The 23,719-nt window shown below is 37.4% G+C and overlaps 1 protein-coding gene across 3 annotated transcripts; it reads left to right on the top strand.

The window, feature by feature from the left end:
- The first annotated feature begins 14 nt into the window (after positions 1-14).
- Positions 15-23,241, top strand: ARHGAP11A (Rho GTPase activating protein 11A). Of its 3 annotated transcripts, XM_061430680.1 has the most exons (12): positions 15-884; positions 5,907-5,977; positions 7,684-7,780; positions 8,287-8,540; positions 9,192-9,355; positions 9,516-9,662; positions 13,409-13,483; positions 14,554-14,718; positions 16,840-16,969; positions 17,429-17,537; positions 19,339-19,477; positions 20,011-23,241. In XM_061430680.1, exons 1-12 carry the CDS (start codon positions 747-749, stop codon positions 21,591-21,593), a joined length of 3,072 nt encoding a protein of 1,023 aa, XP_061286664.1. In that variant the 5' UTR covers positions 15-746; the 3' UTR covers positions 21,594-23,241. The 3 variants fall into 3 exon arrangements, with proteins under 3 accessions (XP_061286664.1, XP_061286666.1, XP_061286665.1); XM_061430682.1 differs by lacking the exon at positions 20,011-23,241 and having other exon boundaries at positions 265-884; positions 19,339-19,491; XM_061430681.1 differs by lacking the exon at positions 13,409-13,483 and having other exon boundaries at positions 279-884.
- Positions 23,242-23,719: the final 478 nt, after the last annotated feature.

Genomic DNA, 23,719 nt, shown 5'->3' with positions numbered 1-23,719 from the left:
CGCTGTTTGGCGCTGCCATTTGAGCTTGGGTTGAAACCGAGGGTGGGCCGGCCGCGGCGCCTCCGGTGTCTGCAGAGGCGGTGCGGGCGGAGGAATGAAGAGGGTCGCTTGACTTCAGTAAGCGCACCGGGATGTGTTGGCCGGGGCAGCCGGCAGGCTGATGGGGGAGGGAAGGAGCAGCCTGTGAGACGGGGTGACGGCGGCCACCAGCCCGGGCGGGGACCGGGACTGGGAGAGGCCTCTGAGCAGCCGGCTGGTCCGGTGGCTGGGCTAGGGTGGGGGGCGTGGGGTCGCAGGGATAGACGCTCAGCTGAGCCTGCTGGGGTCAGGAGGGCGAGAAGAAAGGTAGTCTTTACTATTCGGAGAGAGCCGAGGACAAAGGGAGGTTTGGAAGAGAGTGGCTGGAAGTAGTGAGAAGCTGGTAACAGGCGTGCTGCAAGGAACTGAAAGGATCTGAGAGAAAGAAGGGAAATCTGTGTAAGTAGCTGAAAGAATTAAGTGACAAGAAAGGCCAGTGAAAGTGAAGGAAAGGTGAGGGGTGGCACAGAGCTAAGAGAAGGGTCGGTGAAAGTGTATAGAGGATCGAGGAAAAAGCCGTGGAAGTGGCTGGGGTCCGGGGCCAGAAGAGTGTCAGACGGGGCCGGAAGGCAGCGGAGCTGAACGCAAAACTGAGAGTGTTTGGAAACTGGAAGACTTGGTGGCGAAAGAGGGTCAGGACTCAGATCGCACCTCGGAGAGTGAGCGACATGTCCGGGATGTGGGATCAGAGGCTGGTGCGTTTGGCGGTTGTACAGCAGCTTCGGGCTGCCTATGGAATTAAGGTCAAGGGTGGCCGTGCTCAGTGCGATCGCAGGAGACAGGAAACAGCAACCACGGAAATAGTGGTAAGTTCTGGGGAAAGAGGTTTAGATTTTAAAAGGGGCCGGGGAGGGGGGGTGCGCATTCTGTACCATCGCTTATTACTAGGTCATGCTAAAATGTTCATTCTGTATGGATCCAAAAGAGAATACGTTTAACTGTGTCAACCGCAGCAACATTGACATTTTGAACTAGATAATCCTTTGAGGGGCCTAAGGGTCAGCTGTCGTGTACATCATAGGATCTTTAGCAGCATTGGCTTCTACACAGGAGAGGCCAATAGTGTGTCCCAATTGTGACAATTAAAAATGCCGCCAGAGATTGCCAACTTACTGTATTTTGAACAAGTTGCACGTGGGAAGGGAGACAAACACTTTCCCCACTGTTGAGTAACATTTGGAAAGGGGCAAGGGATACCAGTCCATTTTCTAAATGAATCAGTAAATGAGATGTGATAGCATTAGGAATAGGCTTTAAATGAGTAAATTGAGAAACCACAGTAGAATGGTTCAGAAGCAGTTGATTTTTGGGTGGTTGAGGTAAGGGGATTTTGAATGAGATTTTAATATTTGTACAGAATCCTGAAGAATTTCATTGTGAAAAATAAGTTGTATATAAGGATTTTGTTTTAGATTTATATCTAAATATAAATCAGATCAGATCAGACCAGTCGCTCAGTCGTGTTCGACTCTTTGCAACCCCATGAATCGCAGCACGCCAGGCCTCCCTGTCCATCACCAACCCCCAGAGTTCACTGAGACTCATGTCCATCGAGTCAGTGATGCCATCCAGCCATCTCATCCTCTGTCGTCCCCTTCTCCTCTTGCCCCCAGTCCCTTCCAGCATCAGAGTCTTTTCCAATGAGTCAACTCTTCGCATGAGGTGGCCAAAAGACTGGAGTTTCAGCTTTAGCATCATTCCTTCCAAAGAAATCCCAGGGCTGATCTCCTTCAGAATGGACTGGTTGGATCTCCTTGCAGTCCAAGTCTTCTCCAACACCACAGTTCAAAAGCATCAATTCTTCGGCGCTCAGCCTTCTTCACAGTCCAACTCTCACATCCATACATGACCACAGGAAAAACCATAGCCTTGACTAGACGAACCTTTGTTGGCAAAGTAATGTCTCTGCTTTTCAATATGCTATCTAAGTTAGTCATAACTTTCCTCCCAAGGAGTAAGCGTCTTTTAATTTCATGGCTGCAGTCACCATCTGCAGTGATTTTGGAGCCCAGAAAAATAAAGCAGTTTCCACTGCTTCCCCGTCTATTTCCCATGAAGTGATGGGACCGGATGCCATGATCTTCGTTTTCTGAATGTTGAGCTTTAAGCCAACTTTTTCACTCTCCACTTTCACTTTCATCAAGAGGCTTTTTAGTTCCTCTTCACTTTCTGATATCTTATATATATATACCTAATTATATGGTACTTTATTTTAAGATCACAAATATAGTAGGTTTGTAAGTGTGTGAAAGAATTTGTGTGCATATTTCTTTTTTTTACTTCTAAGGAAAACTGACACTTTGCTTTTAGAGTCAAATAGACTTTGTTTAGGCAATGGCACCCCACTCCAGTACTCTTGCCTGGAAAATCCCATGGACAGAGGAGCCTGGTGGGCTGCAGTCCATGGGGTCGCTAGGAGTCAGACACGACTGAGCGACTTCACTTTCACATTTCACTTTCAAGCATTGGAGAAGGAAATGGCAACCCACTCCAGTGTTTTTGCCTGGAGAATCCCAGGGACGAGGGAGCCTGTTGGGCTGCCGTCTATGGGGTCACACAGAGCCGGACACGACTGAAGCGACTTAGCAGCAGCAGCAGACTTTGATTTGTGTTTGATTCCTGCTCTCCTCCTATTTGGGGTGTGATCTTGGGCTGCTTGTCCTAAGCCTCAGTTTCCTACTCTATAAAATTGGAATGATATCTCTCCTTGAGTTGTTTGGGGGAGTTAAAAAATAAGATTTGTAGATAAGACTAGCACACAGTGCCTGTCACATGCCACTTATTTATTCAGCCAGTTGTTATGATAATCAGAGATCTACATTCTAATTAGTAGTCATGCTAGAAACCCTAATAAAGTAGAGAAATACAGAAGATCGTTGTGTTATGAGCTCTAACATGTTAGGTAATTATTTAAATACTAGATTTCTTTAGTTCTTTGGTGTTTATTATCTAATGAGAGTTTTGAGCTCTTTACGAAAAGTGCTAGGCATCTTTTTAAAGATGGTATTGTAAGTGGTGTTCTAATAAAATTTTAAAAGCGTGTTATTAGTTTTATTTTATGAGATTAAATTATAGCACTTATTTGTGAAGTCAATTATTGAGTGTAATGAACAAAAAAACACCAACTCTGAATTCTAGGTATGTGTGATATTTGTAAACTTCAGCTTCGGCATATGATTTATTTTTGCATTTTGTTTGATTGTGTAGTATCAAGAAAATTCTGATTTACCCAAATAAGGGGTTGCCTATACTAACATAATTTTTTTTTTCCTTTAAATTTTTTTTGGCTGCACCTTGTAGCATGTGGGAAATTAGTCCCCGACCCGGACTTTTTCCAATGAGTCAGCTCTTCCAAATCAGGTGGCCAAAATACTGGAGCTTCAGCTTCAGCATCAGTCCTTCCAATGAATATTCAGGGTTGCTTTCCTTTATGATTGACTGGTTTGATCTCCTTGCAGTCCAAGGGACTCTCAGGAGTCCTCTGTAGCACCATTTTGAAAGCATCAATTATTCGGCACTCAGCCTTCTTTATGGATCATCTCTCACATCTGTACATGAATACTAGAAAAACCATAGCTTGACTAGACGGACCTTTGCTGGCAAAGTGATGTTGCTGCTTTTTAATACGTTGTCTGGGTTTGTCATAGCTTTCCTTCCAAGGAGCAAGCGTCTGAATTTCATGGCGGCAGTCACCATTTGCAGTGATTTTGGAGCCCAAGAAAATAAAATGTCACTGCTTCCCCTTTTCCCCTTCCTATTTGCAATGAAGTGATGGGACCAGATGCCATGATCTTCGTTTTTTAAAAGTTGAGTTTCAAGCCAGCTTCTTCACTCTCCTCTTTTCACACCCATCAAGAGGCTCTTTGGTTCTTCTTCACTTTGTGCCATCAGAGTGGTTGTTACTGTTCAGTTGCCCACCCCTCTTCCATCTCCTTCATCGGCTCCCTTTTTCTTCTATTCCTTAAGTGTGGATCTTCCCCAGGGTTCAGCTCTCTGTTCCTCTTTTCTGCTCTGTCCCTTTTGTTGTTGTTCCATCGCTAAGTCATGCCCAGCTCTTTTTGATTCCATGGACTGCAGCACTCCAGTCCTCCCTGTCCTTGACTGTCTCCTGGAATTTGCTCAAACTCATGTCCATTGAATCCATAATGCTGTTCCACCATCTCATTCTCTGTCACCCTCTTCTCCTCCTGTCCTCAGTCTTTCCCAGCATCAGGGTCTTTTCCAATGAGTCGGCTGTTCATATCAGGTGTCTAAAAATATTGGAGCTTCAGCTTCAGCGTTAGAGTAGTATCATCGGCATAGCTGAGGCTGTTGATATTTCTCCCAGCAATCTTGATTCCAGCTTGTGATTCATCCAGCCCGGGATTTCGCATGATGTACTCTGCAAAGAAGTTAAATAAGCAGATGACAACATACTGCTTTGTCATACTCGTTTCCCAATTTTGAACTAGTTAGTTTTTCCATGTGTGGTTCTAACTATTGCTTCTTGACCCGATACAGGTTTCTCAGGAGATAGGTAAGGTGGTCTGGTACTCCCAGCTCTTTAAGAATTTTCCATTTTGTTGTGATCCACACAGTCAAAGACTTTAGCATAGTCAATGAAGCAGAAGTAGATGTTTTTCTGGAACTCTGTTGCTCTTTTCTATATTCATCTACTAAATTGAACCAGATGCTTGAGAAAGGACTAGTAAGATTTTGTCAGATCATTAAGAATGTAAATGATTTTGCCATGTCATGCAGCTTGCAGGACCTTAGTTTCCTCCACCAGGGATGGAACCCTGACTCAAAGCAGTGAGTCCTAACCACTGGACTGCCAGGAAATTCCCTGAATGATTTATTATTGTAAATAATAGTTAAATGTTAATAACATGCTTTTAAAATGTTAAGTGCTTCAAGAGCATTCAGGGAGAGCAGATGTATCTAAAATAAATTAACATATATGTGATTAGGTATGCCCACTTAATCTAATTTTATATAAGCAGACATGTACAGGCTTGAGTTAAAACTAAATTCAAGTCTAAGGTATTGCTACAGCCTTCTTCAACAGTGACTCATTTTTGAAGTTTGAATATACGCCCAAAGATAGTGATAGATTCTTTATTCAGAGGTGTGCACACTCAATCAACATATGGATATACTCTTGGGATCTTCAAATGTATTAACATTTGAACATAATACACTCTATTGTGACTTCTTAAAAATGGTTTTCAAAGTGTGAAATAAAATTTAAATTGTTTACAAAATCCTTTCCTTCGATATTCAGAGCAGTTTGCTTAGTACTCTCCAGTAATGTGGAAAGTGTTCCCAGATGGCACAGAGTAAAGACTCTGCCTGCCAATGCAGGAAATGCCAGAGATGTATGGGTTCAATCCCTGGGTCAGATCAGTCAATTTGACCTTCTGTTCAAGTTAGTAAATATTTATAAGGTGACCAATAGAAAGTTTAAGGTCAGTATTTATATGTAGTTACTGAAGGAGCTTGTAGTATTTTCCAGAAATGTTAGTATTTGGGGCCAAATTCTGTATAAGAATTTCCTGACCGAACACTAAATGGATTAAAAGATTTTCCATTATGGGATTGGAAACAGGGGATGTGCGTCCTTGCTTAAGGGCAAAGTGACTGTTTTTGCACTCCCAGCACCTAGCATCTTAGTATACAGTAGTTACTTTTTAACAAATGCACTTGATGTAACTGTTTTCTATGTCTTGACTAATAGTGTATTTTTGCTATCTTGTTTTATTTTTTTCAATTTTTAATTTACCTAATATTTAAGACAGCTTATATTGAGCCTAATATTTGTGTTAGAGTAACTGAATTTGTCATTCTAGGGTAAAATATTTGGAGTACCACTAAATGCATTGCCCCAGTCCGTTGTACCAGAATATGGACATATTCCAAGGTGAGCAAAGTTTGAAATGAAGAGTAAATATTTCAAACTACTATTTGAATGTATGAAAATAAATAACTGATGCGCACAATTAGTTGGAACTAGCAAATGATTTTTATTTCTCAACATTTACTCAGATTAAAAGTTGTTTATTTTTAATTTTGCATATTTTAACTTTTTAATTTGTATTCATTTTCAGGATTGAATTTTAAGGTTCAGTAATGAATAAATGTTAGAAACAAGAATTTTTGGTTCTCTATCAGTCTTTTCACTGCTGTTCTGATTATACTCAGTGATATACTAAACTACCAATTCAGTTATAATTTTTATTATTTTTTGTTTTAGAAATGTTGGGTAAAAGAATATTTAAGCTTTTGGGGTATTTGTGAATATAAATTATGTAACCCATGAACTTTTTTATATCATTATTTGTAAATAACCTTTTGGACTAACTGCATCAGAAATTACTAGGGAAGTTTACATCTTAAGAAAATAGTTTAAAAGTGTGTAATATAAACAAAATACCTTAGCTCTTACTAATTCATTTCTCCTCTATCCAAAATAGGGTTCATTCTGGTTACTATTGTCCAATAACCTAAGTTTTTAGTTGATGTATTCTCTAAAAGCTTTTGAACTCCTTTTTGCCTTAGGACAGTTTTCCCTCACTCACACTGTAGATTCACAGTCTTCATGAGGTAACCACTTAGTATTTTGCCTTTTAGGTGGCCTATGAAAGGCCTTTTTATGATGATATTCAACATTTAGAATTGCAGTCATAACCCTAATGTGTGTATGTGCATGCTAAGTCGCTTCAGACGTGTCTAACTCTTTGTGATCCCATGGACTGTAGCTCGCCAGGCTCCTCTGCCCATGGGATTATACCAGCAGGAATACTGGAGTGGGTGGCCATGCCCTCCTCTAGGCATCTTCCCAACCCATGGATCAAACCCACCTGTCTTATGTTTCCTGCATTGGCAGGCGGGATCCTTACCACTAGTGCCACCTGCGAAGCCCCATGTCCCTAGTAATAATGACTAAATCTTTGTTGTAATTTGTTTGCCTGCTTTAAAAAGAAAACTTTTCTGTCAGTAATTCTGCAATCTTCTGCCACTCAACATCAGTAGAATGCCTTCATTTTCTTGCAGCTGACATCCATTCAGATTTGTGTTACCAGGTGTTAACTAAGCATATAAAGCCAATATTGATTGTTAAAAATTATTCAGTATAAAGAAATTAAGCACACACCTCTAAAAACATGAGAAGGGTTGTAAAGACTGGGATCAATTTATCCGACTTTCTGAGAGGTAATATTGATGAGGGAAAAAACCTTCACTTATTTTGGGGCAAATGTGCAGATGCTAGGTTCTTTAAGCTATGTGTGTTGTGCAAGATCACCTGTGGAAAGAGAGTAGGTAAAGAAAAGAAGGAGGCCTTGGAGCCCTGGGTGATCTTAGGATGGAGAAGTCTGGCAGAAAAAGAAGAACCAGAAAAGAAGTTTGAGAAAGAGCAGTCAGGCAGACAGCAGGAAATAAGTGTAGTGAAAAAGAGTATTTAAAAGATCATCAGGAGTGGTCAAGTATCAAGCAAGATAAAGACAGTGACTTGACTCTGGATTTGGCAAGGCAGAGGCCATTAGTGACTTTGATGGAGTAATGGGGATGAGTTTGATTGCAGAGGATTTGTGCATCTTGCCACCTGAAAAGAGTTCTGTCTTTCAGTTTCCTTGTTGATGCTTGCACGTCTTTAGAAGAGCATGTTCATACAGAAGGGCTTTTTAGGAAATCAGGATCTGTTATTCGTCTAAAAGCACTAAAGGTAAGCATATGCTTGAACTCTGTTTGTACCACTCTTTGATTTGGTTTTTAGGATTGAAATATTTAGAATTATTACATGAATTATTGACAGAAATTGAGTTTGCAAACAGCTTTTTTTCATGACAGAAGAACCTTTTTCTAAAGTGTGTATCATTTATATAATGCTTTTTTAAAAAATTGAGGTCTAATTCACAAATATATTTAAGGCATACAACCTGATGTTTTGATATACATATATGTTGTGAAATGATTTTCACAATCAAGCTATTTATATAATGCTTTAAAAATTTACAGAGTACTTTCAAACTCATGGTCCTTGTCCCTCTGTATGATAGGAAATGAAAGTTTGTTTAAAATTTTGTTTTTAGCCTTCTAAAAAGTACTGATATATACTAAAGAGTTAAGAGAAATTCGTTCAAGAAAGCTCTTTAGAGTATAAGGAAGGATACTTTATTTGTGTTAAACCCTCAAACCCCAGAGTACTCAAAATGATTATATTTATTTCAGAATAAACTCGATCATGGTGAAAGATGCCTGTCTTCTGCACCTCCTTGTGATACCGCGGGACTTCTTAAGCAGTTTTTTAGGGAATTGCCAGAGCCCATTCTCCCAGCTGATTTGCATGAAGCACTTTTCAAAGCTCAACAATTAAAAACAGAGGAGAAGAATAAAGCTACATTGTTGCTCTCCTGTCTAATGGCTGACCACACAATTGATATATTAAGATACTTCTTTAACTTTCTCAGGAAAGTTTCTCTTAGGTAAGTAGTAAAAAAAAGTTTTTGGGAAATGACAGTTTAATTTCTCAACTAGCTAGATATACCCTTATGATAATAAATTTCATTTGGAATAGAAATTTTTCTTAAAAATATTATATTTTTCCTTACTATAAGAAGTATATCCTGTATAATGAAAAATATGTAATATTTCCTTGCTGTCTTGGGGTTGCCATTGTGAATGCCTTAATGGCTTATTAGTGTTACAGGATTCTGAGGCCATTAAATGGCTTCTAATGATTACTGTGTTTTTAAAATATTTGTGGTTTGCTTTTCAATTTGTCCCTTCTGCTGGCTGTCATTGAGCCTGTTTGTTCTAGACATACTTACTGCCTTCAGTACTTTGAATTTTCTGTGTGTGAAAATCAAAGAAATGTGTTCAATTTGTGTGGGGGGAAAAAGTGTGGACTCTAGGGGTAGCAGTGTTTTCGTGACATATATTTAAGCACACAGAGGCTGTGTATTTCTGATTCTGTCTTATTTCAAGTCAGTCATGTAGATGGGTAGGTGAGGGGTAACTGTATCTTGGTTTGTGTTTAACTGGTAAAGTGAGAGGTCTTCAGAATGTGCTCAGTGTTATTTTAACTCTGTATTTTTATCTTTGACTCCATCTTATAAAACTTTTTTTCATTTAAGGTCCAGTGAGAATAAGATGGATAGCAGCAATCTTGCTGTAATATTTGCACCAAATCTTCTTCAGACAAGTGAAGGACATGAAAAGATGTCTGCTAACACAGAAAAAAAGCTACGACTACAGGCTGCAGTAGTACAAACTTTTATTGATTATGCATCAGATATCGGTAGTTGCATTCTTAAGTAATGGGATTTGTTTAAATGAGGGAGATCCCAGCTTTTTCTAAGTGAGCTACCAAGACAACTGTTGGGAAGTAGTTATGTACTATTTAAACATTTTGGGGGGGGGGTAGAGGAAAAATCTTGATTGTGAACATTTTCATTTAGGGCATGTTCCAGATCTTATCCTAGAAAAGATACCAGCTATGTTGGGTATTGATGGTCTCTGTGCTACTCCATCACTAGAAGGCTTTGAAGAAGGCGATTATGAAACTCCTGGTGACTATAAGAGAAAACGAAGACAAAGTGTAGGAGGTAAGTGGCCATAGCAGCCCCATATGTGGGGGTATGGCAGTTTGCTTTTGCCTGAAATGTGTTTCAACATAAAAAAACATAAGTTATTAACTGTCCCATTGCTTTTTTGAATCTTTTGGCTTGTATGGTATTCCCACCTTCTGTTTCTTCTTGCCTTCTTTAGAGGTTTTCCTTGTGCCTTCCTTGTAGATTTTCCTTGTACCTTCTTTGTTCTGTAACAAAATACTTACGGTCCATCCCATATCAAGGTATTTATCCAAAGAATATGAAAACACTAATTTGAGAAGACATATGCACCCTTATGTTCATCACAGAATTGTTTTCAATAGCCAAGATAAGGAAATAACCTAAGTATCCATCAATGGATGAATAATAAAGATGTAGTATGTACATATATTATGAATACTACTATTGTTAATTTTTTGAGGAGTCTCCATAATGTTTTCCATAGTGGCTGCACCAATTTACATTCCCTTTTCTCCACATCCTCTCCAACACTTGTTATTTCTTGCCTTTTTGATAGTAACCGTTTTAACAGTTGTAGTGTCTCATGGTTTTGATTTGCATTTCCCTAATTGTCAATAATTTTGGACATCTTTTCATGTGCCTGTTGGCCATGTGTGTGTCTTTAGAAAAATGTCTATTCAGTTCCTCTGCCTATTTTTTGACTGGGTTGTTTGTTTTATTTGGTTGTTGTTGTTGAATTATATCAGTTCTTTATATATTTTGGATATTAACCACTTATCAGATATGTGATTTGCAGATATCTTCTCCCATTTAGTAGGTTGTCCTTTCATAAAACTGATGTCACATAGGCTACTGCCTATGTTTTCTTCTAGGGGTTTTATGGTTTCAGGTCTTACATTCAGGCCTTTAATCCATTTTGATGATTTTTGTCTGTAATGTAATACAGTGGTTTAATTTCCCTCTTTTGCATGTGACTGTCCAGTTTTCCCAACACCATTTATTAAAAAGACTATTCTCTCTGCATTTTATATTCCTTTGTCGTAAGTTAATTTTCCTTATATGTATGGGTTTATTTCTGGACTCTTTCTGGCTTCCCTGCTGGCTCAGTGGTAAAGAATCTGCCTGCTAATGTAGGAGACGTGGGTTTGAACCCTGGATTGGGAAGATTCCCCAGAGAAGGAAATGGCAACCCACTCCAGTATTCTAGTCTGGGAAATCCCATGAACAGAAGAGCACAGTGGGTTACAGCCCATGGGGTCGCAAAGAGTTGGACACGGCATAGCAACTGAGCATGTACATATACCTACATTTATCCACTTTGTTTTGGCTGCCATTTGCTTGGAGTATCACCTTTTATCCCTTCACTTTGAGCTTATCTATCTTTAGAGCTGAGGTAAGTCTCCTGGAGGCAGTGTATAGTTGGGTTTTGTTTTTTAATCCATCCAGCCACTCTGTATCTTTCGATCAGTGAATTCAGTCCATGGACATTGTGGCTCAGACAGTAAAGAATCTGCCTGCAAGGCAGAAGACCTGGGTTCGATCCCTGGGTTGGGAAAATCCCCTGGAGAAGGGAATAGCTACCCACTCCTGTAGTCTTGGACTTGCCTGGTGACTCAGATGGTAAAGAATCTGGCTGCAATGCAGGAGACCTGGGTTTGATCCCTGGGTCAGGAAGATCCCCTGGAGAAGCGAATGGCAACCCACTCCAGTATTCTGTCCTGGAGAATTCCATGGACAGAGGGGCCTGGCGGGCTACAGTCCACGTGGTAGCAAAGTCAGACTTGACTGAGTGACTAACACTTTCACTTTCACATTTAGGATGATTATTAACAGATGAAAACTTAGTACTGCCTAAACTAAAACTGTTTTCTGGTTGTTCTCTTTGTCCATTGTTTCTTTTTCTTTGTGTTTCTGTCTTCCATTTTGTTCTGTGGTGTTTTTCTGTTTTCTCTTTCATGGTTTGTGTCTCTGCTCTAGATTTATATTTTGTGGTTACTGTGAAGTTGGTGTAAATTGTCTTCTAGATGAAATAGTCCTTTTTCTGCCAACAGCGTCTTATTACCTTCACTTGCTTATTTGAGTTTCATCCTTTTCCTCTTCCTCTTTTGTGTTTTTGTTGTCTCACATTATGTCTTTATGTTGTGTGTTCACTACCAAATTGAAGTAGCTACAGTTTTACTGCTTTTTTTCCCTTTAACCTTTAATATAGAATTGTTTGACAACTTATTCTGATACAGAGTTGCAATTTTCTGATACTGTTTATCCTCTTATTCAAAGCTTTGTTTACTTTTGCCTTTTGTTTCTGGTAGAAGAGTTCCTTTCAACATTTTTGTAAGGCAAGTCTAGCACTGATGAACTCCCTCAGCTTCTATTTCTCCTTCTAATCTGAATAATATAGCTGACAGTTTTTATCTTTAAATATTTTGAGTATGTCATGTCATTCCAATCTGTCCTGGCTTGTCCTTAGTCATCAAAATTAGAATTCTGCGTGTTCTTATCTGCTCTTTTCTCATTCCCATATCCTACTGTCTACCAAGTCTTATCACTCTGATCTTGTAAATACCTTTATAACTGCCTGTTTCCACAGGACCTACCTCAGTTCAGAGCCTCATCTCTTGCCTGGCTAATTCCCGTTCTTCCTTCAGGTCTTACCTTAAATACCACCTCCTCAAAGATACCTTCTCTAACTCCACGATTTAAATCTGTTGTTAATATTTGTACTTCATGCTATTTACCCATTTTTCGATAGGTATTTATTTGCTTGTTATATTTAATGTTTGCTTCCTCCAATAGAAAGTTTCATAAAGGTCACTGTTTCATATTTTGGCTACTGTTGTATCTTCATTGTGTCTGACACATAATAGGTACGAAATATATATTTGTTGAATGACTGAATAACATACTTAGAAGAACCTTTAGCTAGTTTGCCTATCTCCAAGGAGGCTTACACACACACACACACACCCACACACACATACACACCCTGCTGCTGCTGCTGCTAAGTCACGTCAGTCGTGTCCGACTCTGTGTGACCCCACAGACTGCAGCCCACCAGGCTCCTCTGTCCCTGGGATTCTCCAGGCAAGAACAGTGGAGTGGGTTGCCATTTCCTTCTCCAATGCATGAAAGTGAAAAGTGAAAGTGAAGTCGCTCAGTCATGTCTGACTCTTAGTGACCCCATGGACTGCAGCCTACCAGGCTCCTCCATCCATGGGATTCTCCAGGCAAGAGTACTGGAGTGGGTTGCCATTGCCTTGTCTGACATACACTCTACCCCCAACTAATCTATTATACTGCTGTCAAAGCGCAGAAATGATGATTTTGTTCCTTTTTCCCTTTGAAGAAGTTCAGATTCTTCAAAATTATATACAGCCTTGTTTTCCTAACACACAAGACTTCTCTCTTAACCATATCCACTGTTCACTAGTTGCTCTAGCTGTATCAAACTCCTGGCTTCTAGTATGCATACATTCTGTTTTTTCTTACATGTCTTTGCATATGCTAGTCACCTAGCCTGAATTCTACCTTCTACCTAATCAACACCTACAAGGTTTTATTTCCCTTTCCAAGCTTTCTCTCTTGGTGCCATTTCTTCCCTTCCTCAAAAGGTAATGATACCCTCTTCTGTACTCTTTTATACATTGTATTCATTTTATACATTGTAGTTAGTTGTTTTACGGTTCATTCTGTATTTAAATGTTTTCCTATTTATTTATGAGTTATTGATGAAAGGTAAATGTTGTTATAGTTGATTATATTATATATGCCTTGCATTTCAGATTTTGTTAGTGGAGCATTAAATAAATTTAAATCTAACAGGACACCTTCTATTACACCTCAACAGGAAAGAATTGGTAGGTATTATATATTTTTATTTAATTGGACATTTATATATGTACATTATGGGCTTCCCCGTTGGCTCAGAGCATAAAGAATCTGCCTGCATTGCGGGAGACCCAGGTTCTATCCCTGGGTCTGGTAGACCCCCCTGGAAAAAGGAATGGCACCCAACTCCAGTATTCTCGCCTGGAGAATCCCATGGACAAAGGAGCCTAGTGGGCCACAGTCCATGGGGTCACAAAGAGTCAAACAGGACTGAACAACTAAGTTTCACAGTTTCATGTATATTATACAGAAATTAATTGTGATAATAATTACCTGATTTATTTTGGTTAATCAATTCCAAGTGTAATTTTTAGTGGAGATATTGTACTATAATACTATATTATGACATTGGATATAAATGTGTTTATATATATAATTACATTGGATATGTTGAACTTAATATTATAGGTAAGAATTTATTTTAGTCTGTGTTTGTTTGTTTTAATTTTCTTGTTTTTCTTTTGAACTTTTAATTTTGTATTAGGGTGTAACCAGTTAACAATGTGATAGTTTCAGGTGAACAGCTAAGGGACTCAGCCATACATATACAATATTTTAGTCTGTTGTTATATCTGTGATCTTCTAAGTCATGTTCTTCCATTTGCAAGTGGGATGCTACTGAACATGTGAGACTGAAAAACTCAATCTCATTTTTATTCAGAACCAGAAAATTATTAGTGTTTGTTCCAGCTTTTTATTTTGATTTGCTTGTAGCTAAAATTATTTAACCTGGTAATAGAAAATTTGATTGTTTTCATTTTCCAGATTGAAGACATTAATTGGTTAATAGTTACTATGAAAAGCAAAAATATTTAGATTAGTTTTTGTTTCAGCTGTTACTAAGAATCTTGCCTCTTTACAACTTGACTTTTTAAGTAATTGCATAGTGTTAATTTAGTTATTAATGTATTTTTGATAATACTAATGTAAACATCCCCCCATTTTTGGTTAGTTTTAAGTAATAGCTTTATAGGAAGAAATTATATGAAGTGTTTGTATTTTATCAACTCTGGGAGAAAAAACAAAATTTTTTTTTCAGCCCAGCTATCCGTTTCACCAACAATTCTTACACCAAATGCTAAGCGTAAACTGCCGGTCGATTCTCATGGTCTCTCAAGTAAGAAAAGGAAGTCCATCAAGCACAATTTTAACTTTGAGTTGTTGCCAAGTAATCTCTTCAGTAGCAGTTCTACACCAATATCAGGTAACAAATAGAATTTGTATAACTGGATTATAAACATTAACAGGAGTGCTTATTCTGGACAAAGTGCTATTTCATAATAATTCCTTTAGGAGGCAGATTTTATTCTCTATTTTATCAAATCTCTGGATTTTGTAAAGTCCCCTAACTTTTAAAATAGACAGTGTGGTTCAGTGTAATTAATGTGTGTGTGTGTGTGTGTTTTACCGCCTTGCCTGTTGAAAGCTATGGGTCACTGTGAATAGGAATAGTACTGGCGCTCAGGTTTTACCTGATTGAATAGCCTGAATTCTGCTTTAGTTGCTTCTGGATCTATGGCTGTGACTTGATTATTGCCTTCTGTTGAATTGAGGTCACCAGCATTAGAGTGTCTCTGAATTCAGAGTTGGGGTGTTACCATTAATGTAATCATTGTGGGTTAATTGGGGGGGCTTTTATAAAAAGCCTTAAAAGCTTTAACACTATTCCTTATGACATGGTTTCCACATCCCTTTACCAGCCCGGTCATTTTATTCTGAATGAACTGCAAGTTTCTAATGTGGCCAACCAGAGCCTCCAGAGAAAAATAAAATCACAGTAATTTGAATACCAGGTTTTTGTTAGCATGATCTTGGATTGGCTTGGCTCCTTTAACATGTACGTGTAGAATACAAGTTGGCTCGTATTAAACTATGATCAACCCAAAATGAAATGAAGCTCTAAGCTCAGAGTCTTCCATCTCATATTTGTCTCACATTTAGTTAAAATTTGAGTGGTCTCAGATTCTTTTAGATTTTCTTTGTTTTCAGACAATGTTGAGAGTTCTACTTTGAATTTGTTAGCTGGATTATGAGGTCTTCCCAAAAGCCTCTGTTTTGTTTCTGTTATCCAAAAGCTTTACATTTTACTTGTCTGTTTTATTTTAAAAGATGAACAGAATAGCAACTTGTTCTCTATGGTTCATTAAAGTATAATAATAAGAACTCTGAAGCTATGTCTGTAGTTCTTCCAGTGTTTACAGGTTGGAGATACAAACTTTAACTTAGTATATTTTTAATGTTCAGAGTTTTCCACTTTGGAGGACTATTTCCAAATGGCAGATGTGCATCGGTGTTCTTCTTGCCTTTGTTTATATTAGCAATACAATATCTTCCTCAGGAAACAAACCTCCTTCTCTCCACGCTCCTGACCCTAGAATAAAGCTACCTGAGTCACATTTGATATATCATAGTGCCTCCAAGTTTTTTTTTTTTTTTTTAAGGCAAACGCACCCAAAAAGTCACTGTAATGGAAAATTCTAGGGACCTGTGTAAATTCTTCATCAGTACCAGTGGGAAGTTGAGCGGGTTCATGTTCGCTGAGTGTATACTGGGCGATATTCAAATACAAAGTCAAATGTATATGGAGCCTTTGCTCATAACTCATTATACTTTACCCCTACTTTTTTTCATTATAGTTGGTTTCATGATATAGTGTTAAATAACTTTATCAAAATGAGCTATTGTAACCTCCAGTTGTTAGCATGGAACATGGCAGTAACCATGTGGTTATATGTGTGTTATGGGTCATCAGTTTTTGTCAAAAATATTGGACAAATTACACTCTAGAGTCAGATAGACAGGAGGTTGGCTAGCAGGTGCATACTGCATACTCAGACACTAAATTGTTTTCAGTAGTTCATTTTTGATAATGGCATTAATTAATCTTATTCACCAGGTTCTGTGCTAGACATCTTATATACATTATAGCAATACTTATATTCACCATAAAAATCCAAATTTATAGCCTAAAGCCATTTAGTAAGTGGTGGACAAACTCAAAGTCTGTCTCAAAAGCTTATTTCTCTAAACTGCAACAGTGCCCATCTCTCCCTTGTAAGCAAGTATTGAGTTTAAAGTAAAACTCTAATATAAAAATAATGTTTAATCTGACCTTTAATTGGCAACTAAAAAGAAATTGATACTTTTTTTTTCTTTTTTGGTGAACTTGGGTTATTTGGCCCTTGAAGAGTCTAACCAGAAATTATGTGATTTTGTTGTTGTTTAGGGGTAGAAGTTAAGACTTTAAATCTAATTGCTGTTAATATTTTATACTTTGAAAAGCAAATAAATATGTATGGTCCATCACATGTGGTTGTTTTTATAGTTCACTGTGATACAAGCCCGGAAGGGTCATCTCAGAGTTCATTCTCTCCTGTCGCCATCAGTGGAAACCATTTGATCAGTACAAATGTGCTAAGGCGAAGTAAAAGGCTTGCAAGCAAAAAGGTTTGCAGGTAAGTTATCCAGGTTGGGTAAAAATTTGATATATATACTTAAAAAATATTTTGTCTTTCTATTGAAAATCATATTTGAATAATAATTTTTTAAAATCCCCTTTGCCTATAGTCTTATTAATCTAGGGCCTATCCTCCAGAGAAAGATTCCTAATTTGAGTCCATTTTGCCTGTTTAAAATCCTATTTTATGTCAATGTGGGTAATTTTTAAATTTCCTGACTATAAAAAGCTAGTCTAATGATTCTGGTTTATAAGTGACTGAACTCTTGTGATCAACAGGAAAGATCATTTTTTATGCATATACAATGTGTTCATGTATGGTATCTTAAACCTGAAAAATTATTACTCTATTCAGTTACTAACAATGTGATTTGCTCTGGGCTTTCAAACTTTATTTTGTAGGAATTCCTCTAGTTCTTACGCTGTAAACTGATGTTTTTAATGTCACTCTTTCTAGGGTGGAATCAGGAAAAGCAGGCTGCTTCTCTCCTAAAATCAGCCGTAAAGAAAAGGTTCGAAGATCTCTTCGTTTGAAATTTAATCTAGGGAAAAATAGCAAAGATGGAGTAAGTGTCTTTCACCATTTCCCTGCTATTTATATTAGTGTAAAGCTGAAGACTTGATGCTAAAAGACCCTCCCAACCCTGTCTCTCCTCCATCTACTGCCCTGTTCTCAACTCTTCTTTATACCAAGCATTTACATTTACATTGTTATCTCCAGTTCCTCCTTTTCTATCCTCCTGAAATCAATTCCAGTGACGCTTTCATCCCAATCTCTCACTGAAATAGATCTCACAAGATTACTCATGAATTCAGCACTGCTCAAACAGGTGGACTCAATCCATCAGCAACATGTAACCCAGCTAATGACTTGCTCTTCTTTGGCATATTTTCTTTCCTCGCTTCAAGGACATTTCCTTGCTTCAAGGACATTTTTATTTTCTTCCTTCTTTGCCAGTTAATTTTCTAATTCCTTTATATTGGAGTACCCAAAAAGCTTTGCCCTTGTATTTTTTATCCCACTGCACTCACTCAAGGTGATCATCAGCTCTAACTAAATATCATGTATTTACTTAAAACTTCAAATTTGTATTTCTAGCCCACATTGCTCTCCTGAAAACAACTTGACTACTTAACATTTACCTATTTGACCTCCCAGTTGGGAGGTACTGACATCTTAATAGAGCTCCTGAGATGCATTTCTTCTTTGCTGTTATTTCTCCACTCCTTCCTCTCTCCCCAACCCACGCTTCTGCCTGCAGTCTTCACCGTCTCAGTTATGGCAACTTATTCTTCCAAGCGCTTAGGCCAAACCATGCAGACATTCTAAGCCATTAGGGAATCCTGTCTAACTCTGCTTCCAGAGTCTATCCAGACTGACCACTTTTCACAGCACTTTATTTCTAACTTTTTGAGTTATGTCATTTAAAACTTAGATTACTACAATAAGTTCCTACCACCTGCTTCTATTTTGCTGCAGTACTAGGACCAAAATTATCCCCTAAAAAGCAGAGTTAAGTCATGTCACCCCTCTTTTCAGAACCCTCCAGTGGCTCCCTGCTTCACTCTCAGGAGAGAAATAAAGTCAAAGTCCTTACATTGACTTGCAGTGCTCCACATGGTCTATTCCTGGCCTCCCTCTTGGAGCTCTCCTCCCACCACCCTCCCCTGCTCCTCTGACTTCATTCATTTTGCCTCTTTGTGATTTCTTGAATGTGCCAGACCTTGCGTCAGCATTAGAGGCTATAGTGGCATTTTCCTTTCCTTGGAATGTTCATTCCCCTTATATGTTCATGACTCTCACTCTGTTTACTTTACTCACAAATGATCTTCAGATCAATGTATTTAAAATTGTACCTCCCCCCGGCCACAAAAAAATTATACCCCCACCCTTCACCAGTCCATATCCTTCTTACTCTGTTTTACTTTTCCTTCTAGCACTTTTCATCTTATGTATTGTATATTGTACATTATAATTTATTGTCTATCTTATTCTGGTCTGAATCTCCCCATCAAGAATGTAAATTCCATGAGGGTAAGATTTTGGTCTGCTTTTGTTTTCTTTCACTCTTGTGAACAGTCCTGGGCACAGAATCACCACACACAAAAAATTTTTAAGTTAATGTATGAGGCTGTTTTATTTTAGATCATAATATATCCATTAATAGCCAGTCAAATGCTTATAGTTTCCATCAGCATGCATGCAAATATATTGTTTGCTATAAAATTATTCCTAAATTATATATATCTACCTTTTAAAATTAGCTATAGAGGATTTTGATAACTACAAAACAATAGTCTGTCTTAATATTTTGAATTAACTAGGTTTATTTGTTAACCAAAACTTTTTCAATTTTTTCTGTACAGAATGAGTGTTCTGGTGTCAATAGATCTGAAAATGTTGGTCGACGACTTGCAAATCAACAAAGTTTAAAAAATAGGATTGACTCTGTAAAAACAGGTCTGCTTTTTAGTCCAGATACTGATGAAAGATTAACACAGAAAGGTATGTTTACATGATATTGGTAGAGTTTTACCCCAAAAACCTACTTTAATTTTTTTTTTAGTTTTCTTTACATTTTATTGAGATAATTGACATATAACCTTTAGTTGCTTTTTTAGTGATAAAATGTGTTAAGTACTTTACTGTTCTAGAAATTGAAAATTTATGTTTGAATAGTGAAAATATTTGAATTGGAGTGTATGTTTCTATGAACAATTGGATCTTTACAATGTAAATACAAAAATGTTGAATATTTATACATTAAAAAATTACTTTTTTTGTATTGACTTGTCATTTTTTATCCACACTTTAAACTTTTTATTTTGTATTGGAGTATAGCCAGTTAACAATGTTGTGGTAGTTTCAGGTAAGCTGCAAAGGGACTCAGCCATACATATATATCATAAAAAATTATTTTTAATACAAATCTAATTTATTGGAATTAAATGCTTAGTGTTTCATTTATCATGTATTTGAATAACATTTCAAAAGTAAGTCAAATATAAGTTTAAAAACACTGAACTGCTTTATTTTAGGTTCGAAAAAGATCAGTAAGTCGGAGGAAAACTTATTAACTCCAGAGCAACTAAGTGGAACAAATTACCGGATATCTTGGATAGGACCTAGTAATTCTGATTTTCAAGAAGTAGATGGAAATGAAGCTTCTCCAATAGATGGAACTCTTGAGGTGGAGAACTCTTCTTTGGAGCCTGATATGATGGTTGAAAAGTCCCCTGTGAGCTCATCCGGGCTCACCCCTCCTAATGTACACAGTCAGCACAGTAACAACACAACTGGCAGCTCTCTTAGTGGTGATGAAAATAACTTGACCACAGAGACTGTGGTAAAAATTCAGAAAGCATTTTCTGAATCTGGAAGTAATCTTCATGCATTGATAAATCACAAGCAGTCATCATTAACTAATGTGGAGAAAGTAAAATTCAATGAAACATCTTCTACCAAAGGTAGCCCAGAGAAAAATCTCTTGAAAACTAATTTGACTGTGATAGAATCAAATGGACACCATACCAGTAACAATGAAGATAGCTTTTCAGAAAGAGACTTCTCACTACATCAGCCTCAAAAATCAGATAGAGAAGCCACTGTAAAATGTTACTCAACTCAGTTGAAGATACAACTAGAAAACAACATTCATTTCAATATACCAACAGATTATTTAAGCAAGCAGGAGTTGCCCAGTGATGAACATGTAAGGAAACAAGAGTCCCCAAGGGATACCCTCAATACTAAATTAAAGGAGAATGAAAATTTGATTGAAGAGAACTTACTGAAACACACAGCTTCTAGGGAGGTTGTGGCTAGCACCTCTTCCTTGGGACAGAGCACGTGCAGTAGCACAAACTTGTCAAAACCTAGTCCTGGGGGAATCATTAAACAGCAGTCACCAGTGGAGACACGTGATGAAACGGTTTCTGAATGTTTACAAATGACAAAGCATGGAAGGGTTTCAGACCACATACAGTGGTTTAACAATCTGTCTTTAAATGAACCAAATAGGACAAAAGTTAAGTCACCTCTTAAGTTTCAGCGTACGCCTGTCCGTCAGTCAGTGAGAAGAATCAGTTCTTTGTTGGAGTATGGTGGACAACCTCCAAGGCGTAAATTAGCAAGTCTTGGTGATACTGCTTCTCCTCTGGTTAAATCAGTGAGCTGTGAGAGTGCTCTTCCCTCTTGTGTAGAAAGTATGACAAAAGATTCCTCCCATCCATGTACCAGATCAGGTCCTAAAGAACAGAAGTCTTCATCTTGCAAGCAGTCAAATATTGATATGATTTCAAAATCAAGCATGGAGGTAACTTCTACATCTTTCTTACAAATGAAGAGGCACCCAAACTCTGTGAATGCTTCTCTTGGGTCCACCAGAGTTTGTAAACAAGAAGTGATATCTAATAGCCAAATTAAGGTTCCCTTGGATGATCTAACAAACCATGATATAGTAAAATCTATTGTAAGTAATGATAAGGTCTTTCCCCCTGGCGTAAACAAAAGGGTCCTTAGAAAACCATCAGAAAAAGAGCGGATCTGGTATAAAGGTTCTCCCAAAAATCCTATTGGAAAACTTCAACTACTACCAACAAGTAAACCTGTAGACTTATAGTTGGTAAATGTTGTACTCGTCATTAACGTATATAAAATTATCAATTGGTGATATGACTTGCAAGGTAATTGATGTGTTTGTAGCTCAGGATGATTGTTATGTGATGAATTTAATTTCATTGCACAAGCAACTTGAATTCTTATTTTTCTTAATTATGGCAATATTTAAGCTGTCTTTAATTTTATTGTGATCTCTTAAAGCAGAGGTTACACTTAACTTTTTTAAAGAAATTGTTGACTGGGTTTATAAGACGTTAATTTTTGAGAATTGGATGAATTTTATTTTTTAACGTGTGATAGAATGGAATGAGTCGTGCTGATTTCTTGTTACTCCTAGGCCAGATGAGGTTTCTCCAAGAAATCTTAACACATAGAGGGAGAGATAAGCCCTGCAGATCTTATTTCTCAAATTCCATTAATGTTCAGTGTCTTTAAAAATCCCTAGAAATTAATTTTCTTCAATAGCATTTTAATCCTTTGTTCCTTTTGGGTGTAATTAGGTTTATATTGCCTATAGATGTGACAGTGTGTTCCCTTGAACTAAGAATAATGGCCGATGCAGAATGACGATGACTCAAGTGTGCTGATATAGTATGAGGCTGCAGAAATAACAGATGACTTTTAAGCCATACTATATTTTTAAAGTTAATTTGCACAAATACAATTGTATCTGTTTTGTCCGATATAGAATTTAAAATTTTTTAAGGAGTAATTAAGCTTGGGAGATTTTAATCAAAGTGATTGCTTGTATGCAGATGCTTGGTTTTAGACTTTGTAGTAATTGATGCGCCTCTGTACATTTACCTTGGATTCTTAAAAGAACCTGTGATGGTTTGTCATGTGTGTAAATGTTATTTATTTAGCATAGACATTAAAGATAACTTTCTGGAAAATGACTTGCCTGAGACTCTAATGAAATTCAAAGTACCTTTTAGAATTTGATCCAGATTGTCAAGCTAATCTAATTATTAGAAATAACAAAGTTTTAAGGACAGAATACTATCAACAGTAGAGTGTATTTAAGTTTTAGAAGAAGGAATAGGTGTGCAGAATCCATCACTAAAGATAGTTTTGCAGGCCAGGTGTTAGCATGCCTCATTCAAAGGCGAGGGCAGGACAGAACCACACTGCACACCACGCAACAACCAGGCAGTGTGAGTATGTGGGAGGAACTGAAAGTCATCAGAGGTTTGCTTTACCAAGTCCTCCTTGATAGCGGTACATCTTATTTAAAAGCTATTTCCTATTTCTATAATCACTACCTAGGAATTGACCCTTTCTCAGAATTAGGAAGTATTACTTATTATATATAAAGACTAAAATCTATAGATAGAAACATCATGTTTATCTGACATCAAAACAGGTTTTTAATACAGGTATGCCTTTCTGTTGATGGTATTTCTAATAGTAAATGGATATAGAAAATATTCATAAATTCTGAGATGTTTGTTGCTGCAAGCAGTTTTTTTAAACTTTATTTTAAAAATGTATTAATGTCCTTTGATTTCCATGGGAGTAGGTGAAATGTTGAATTGGAAGCCTAATTCAGTAAGAAGACAAGAAATTAACTGTACAAATCACCTGGATCAGTGGATTTTCTAAGAGACTAATCATTAATAATAAAAGATGTTTATTAAGGAAAAAAACTACCCACATGTCACTCCGTTTTTTGTTAGCTGAAAGCTGCAGTGCAGAGTAAAGGATTATGAAGGTGCAAAGCTTGGAGATGTGGGAACTGGAGAGTTGGGAAAGTTGAGTTTTAGACTTGATTTCATATTCATGTTTTCATTTTTTCTTATACAATATAGAGATAATATTTTTAACCTCATGGGGATATTTAATCATATGATATACAAACATACTTAAAAGTCTGGGCATGTGCAGTAACTCCAAAAACTATTTTCATTTTATTCTTACAAGTAAATAAAAATCTAGTATTAATTTGGTTATTATGGGCAACAAACAACACAGTTATGCATAGAACTTAATAGATAGCAACATTCTAAAATCACTAAAAATTTTGTTACAAGATTTTGAAAATCATCAAGCCCAGGATGTACAATGTTTTGTTTTTAGAATATAAAATTTCACATGAAGCATAAACAGTGTAGTTTGGTCAGATTTCCA

The sequence above is a fragment of the Bos javanicus genome, chromosome 10 (assembly GCF_032452875.1).
Source record: "Bos javanicus breed banteng chromosome 10, ARS-OSU_banteng_1.0, whole genome shotgun sequence".
NCBI classification, from domain to species: Eukaryota; Metazoa; Chordata; class Mammalia; order Artiodactyla; family Bovidae; genus Bos; species Bos javanicus.
This window is presented reverse-complemented; position numbering and strand designations above follow the sequence as displayed.